The sequence below is a fragment of the Arachis ipaensis genome, chromosome B03 (genome assembly GCF_000816755.2).
Source record: "Arachis ipaensis cultivar K30076 chromosome B03, Araip1.1, whole genome shotgun sequence".
Lineage (NCBI taxonomy): Eukaryota > Viridiplantae > Streptophyta > Magnoliopsida > Fabales > Fabaceae > Arachis > Arachis ipaensis.
Window position 1 is genome coordinate 12,040,154 of NC_029787.2, and position 4,202 is coordinate 12,044,355.

At 32.9% G+C, this 4,202-nt stretch overlaps 1 protein-coding gene across 1 annotated transcript; it reads left to right on the forward strand.

Annotated features, from left to right (window-relative positions):
* On the forward strand, positions 1,214 to 4,202 carry LOC107629621 (alcohol dehydrogenase-like 5). Its single transcript, XM_016332445.2, has 7 exons — positions 1,214 to 1,441; positions 1,590 to 1,732; positions 1,847 to 1,887; positions 2,255 to 2,657; positions 2,745 to 2,981; positions 3,089 to 3,247; positions 3,905 to 4,202. The coding sequence occupies exons 1-7, from the start codon at positions 1,408 to 1,410 to the stop codon at positions 4,013 to 4,015; spliced, it is 1,128 nt and encodes a 375-aa protein (XP_016187931.1). The 5' UTR covers positions 1,214 to 1,407; the 3' UTR covers positions 4,016 to 4,202.

Below are 4,202 nucleotides of genomic sequence, written 5' to 3' on the forward strand. Positions count from 1 at the left end.
CTATTACCCTCTTATCATTACTTTAAAAACAGGGTAAAAAGATAGATTTTACAGTTTATTCTCTAACTAGGCTTTGTATATGAAATTTACGAGTGTGAGTTTCGAAGTCTGCAGATCACTAAGGTAGCAAGGAAACTGCCAAAAGAAAATGTGAGTGCATAAGTGCATTGAAATGACATTAAATGGTTTCAATATATAGATCATGTGACTTTAATTTGATTATCAAATGTTAGTGGTCCAAAATTAGTAATTTGCTAATGCAACCTTTCTTATATTAATTTCTGGTTTCTGATGAGGTACGATAGGAATATTTTAAATAGCAGATATTTGATCTTAAGATCAAGGAGACTTCAAAGAGACTTGGTATACCAAGTGTTTAATCTTATTCAAACTTTAGTAGGAAAAGAAGTTTCACTTTGATAAGGTGGCAAAAATTGTGAATCCTAAAGAAAAGTATCTATATATATATATATAGTATACAATAATAATTGTAAAATATTTTCAAAAGTATTGCGTTGTTTTGAAATTGATAGAAGATACATAAATTTATTTATCTTATATAAAAATGATTATTAAAGAAAACGTGTATGTTTTTGGTATGAGAGAATGTATATAACGAAAAACGAATATGCTTATGTTTGGTGTGACATTGTCACATTATCCTTCTCTAGTTCCCTCAAATTTATATAACTGGATAAGTCAAATGATGGGAATTAAGTATTCAGTGAAATAGTAATCTTCGGCAAACAAATCTCACTCACACTCTCTCCCTCAATATTTTTTAATGCATCACTGATTCTGAAGTTTGAACCCAACAACTTGATGTTAATTACACAGTACTCATGTCCTAATCAGTAATTCATCAAGCAGACACTAAAATAATAATAGGGAGAATTAAAAGATGACAACTCAAATCAAATAAAAAGAAAAAAAAAAGTCAAATTCAACACCTCAAGTTTTTCATAAACTATGACACAATAGTTGCACCAATACAAGTAATAAATAAGCACAATCAAATATGCTAATTATTTTCTTTTTGAGTCACTGTTATGTTATCTTGATAAGAAAGAAAATTATTCTATTCTAAGGAGTATAATATTTTTAGTATCAATTATTTTATATTTAGAATTTGAATTTGAAATAAGTCAACTTACAGATTATTAAAGAAAAAATATTTGTCACTTATTATCTCAAAAAAATATTTAAAATTATGAATTAGTCTTTAGCTGTCGAATTGGGAGATGGCGTAGGAAATAAAAAAAAATACCATAAAGCACTAATTTTTTTGGCTATAAAAGGGAATACAGAACAAAGCACTCTAATACATTACCTCCTCTTTTGTTTTCAGTTACTTCAAAGTTATTATCTTCAACCATCAAGTAGGAACTGAATTATTGCACTTACAATATGACAAGCACCTCTCAAGTTATTACATGCAAAGGTATGAAATAATTAACCATTTAAGCATTTGAACATTATGTTGCATTTTCATGCAACTGTATTCATAGTAGACATGATTAAATACATAAGAACAAGAAAAGAGTGGCTCATATTATTAATTAGAGTATATCATGGTATGGAAATTTCAGCTGCAGTATGCTGGAAGGTTGGAGAGGGTGTGAAGGTTGAAGAGATTCAAGTTGATCCACCAAAAGCAACTGAAGTTCGACTTAAGATGCTTTGTTCTAGCATCTGCCACACTGATATCTCAAGCATTCAAGGATCTCCTATGGTTAAGACTCTTTCTCAGTACTGTTTTTGTTTTCTTCTCTATGGAACTAACTCCTATGTTACTCTTCATATTTCTTCCACTAATTAATGGTACTTTAATGCTAACAATTTGCAGTTTAATTTTTATCCACTAGCACTTGGACATGAAGGAGTTGGGTAAGCTCCATACACTCTAGACTCTATTTGGTAATTGTGTCATAAAAGAAATACAGAGACTCAAACATAAACCTATTTAGAGAAGATTAGCAGAAAAATACAGAAATAGGTGAAATTTGACCAGTTTTTTTGGCTACGAAAAAGAATTTGTCTAATTCTCTATGTTATGATAGAATTTGTCCAAATTTTTTGCTACTAAAAATACTAAGGACATTAAGCGCTGTATTTATGTATTTTCATTCATGATACACTTACCAAGAATAACCTTATACCTTTCAATTCTTTCCCATAGACTCAAATCATGCTAAAGAAACTTGTTGGGATATTTTTTGAATCATCCATGCATAATGAATACCATCAACTGCAGGGTTGTAGAAACTGTTGGGGATGAAGTCAAGAATGTGAAAGAAGGCGATACAGTGATTCCAACATACATAGAAGAGTGCCAAGAATGTGAGAATTGCATTTCAGGGAAATCAAATTTGTGCATGACATGTCCTGTGAGGCTGACTGGCTTGATGCCAGATAACACTTCAAGGATGTCCTGCAGAGGCCAGAGGCTATACCACCCTTCGAGTTGTGCCACGTGGTCCGAGTACACGGTTATTGATGCTAAATTGCTGGTCAAAGTTGATCCAAGCATTGATCCAGCCCATGCCAGTTTCATCTCATGTGGGTTCTCAACTGGCTATGGAGCTGCATGGAAGGAAGCCAAGGTTGAAAGTGGATCAAGTGTTGCTGTCTTTGGTCTTGGTGCTGTTGGATTAGGGGTATGATTATCTTTGTCACTGCTATTTTGAATTGGTTATGGTTTTTAGCATTGAGTTTGATTAAAAATGAATTTCATTGTAATGCAGGTTATAAGTGCAGCAAAAATGTTGGGGGCAACTAAGATAATAGGGATTGACATAAATGATATGAAGAGAGAAAAGGGTGAAGCTTTTGGAATGACTCGCTTTATAAATCCAAATAATTCTGATAAATCTTCTTCAGCATTGGTGAAGGAACTAAGTGGTGGAATGGGTGTGGATTATTCCTTTGAGTGCACTGGAGTTGACCCTTTGCTTACTGAATCATTAGAAGCTACAAAAGTGGTTAGTTTCATTTTCAATAAGTTCATCTTCATAAATTTTTTGTCTACAAATTAAATTAACCTTTACAAATAATTTTGTGAATCTAATTATAGCTTTCTCATGTATAGGGTTCAGGTAAAACAATAATACTTGGTTTAGGAAATGAACCCTATGTATCATTAGGTCTGTTTACTATTGCTTTTGGGAGAACTTTGAAAGGGTCGATGTTTGGTGGGCTAAAACCTAAATCGGACCTACCTCTCATAGCTGACAAATGCATTAATCAGGTATGCTCAATGTATATACATAGCATAGATTAATTATATCTTGTACGTGTCTAATAATTAGGGCTGGAAGTGAGTTGAGCTGAGCCAAGCTAGACCAAGCTCAAGCTCGGTTCACAAAAATTGAGTTTGGCTCATGGCTCGGCTCATTAATAATCGAGCGTATTTCTTAAGCTCAAGCTCGGCTCAGCGAAAGCTCACGAACTGGCCCAAGCTCACAAGTTGGCTCAAATTATAGAAACATAAATACGTAATCTATAATTCTATATCAATAAATTATAAATTTTTTATTTATGTCCTACATCAAAATTATATGTAAAAAATAAATATAAAATTTTAAATAATTAAGATAATTAATATATATATAATATTAAAAATATAGATTAAATGCATATAAGATATGTGTATATATATAATTGAGTCAGCTCACGAGCTAATGAGCTCAGTTTATCCAAGTTCAAGCTCGGCTCATTTAATTTATGAGCTCAATTCCAAGCTCAAACTTGGCTCAGTAGCTCACGAGCTCAGCTTATCGAGCTATTAACGAGTCGAGTTCGAACTAGCTCATGAGCTGGCTTGACTCATTTCCTGCCCTACTAATAATAGTAATGTAAATGTCTCACAATTGTGATAATTGGACCATCTATTACCATTTTTCAGGAATTTCCTCTTCAAGAACTATTCACCCATGAGGTCCAATTAACAGATATAGAACAAGCATTTGAGCTATTGAAACAACCCAATTGTGTGAAAGTTGTCATCAAGATATAATATTATTCTAACAACCGAATCAAAAAGAGATAGAGCAAATCCTCAATAACGGGAGTAAGGATCCAATTCACACACAGCACCACATGACTTTAGAGAAGTGGCAGAATCTGCTAGCTCACAAGGTTCGAATCCTGAGTAAGCGCAAGAAGTTGTAGAACCCATAATAGTAGTGGTGTGTGTTATGTAA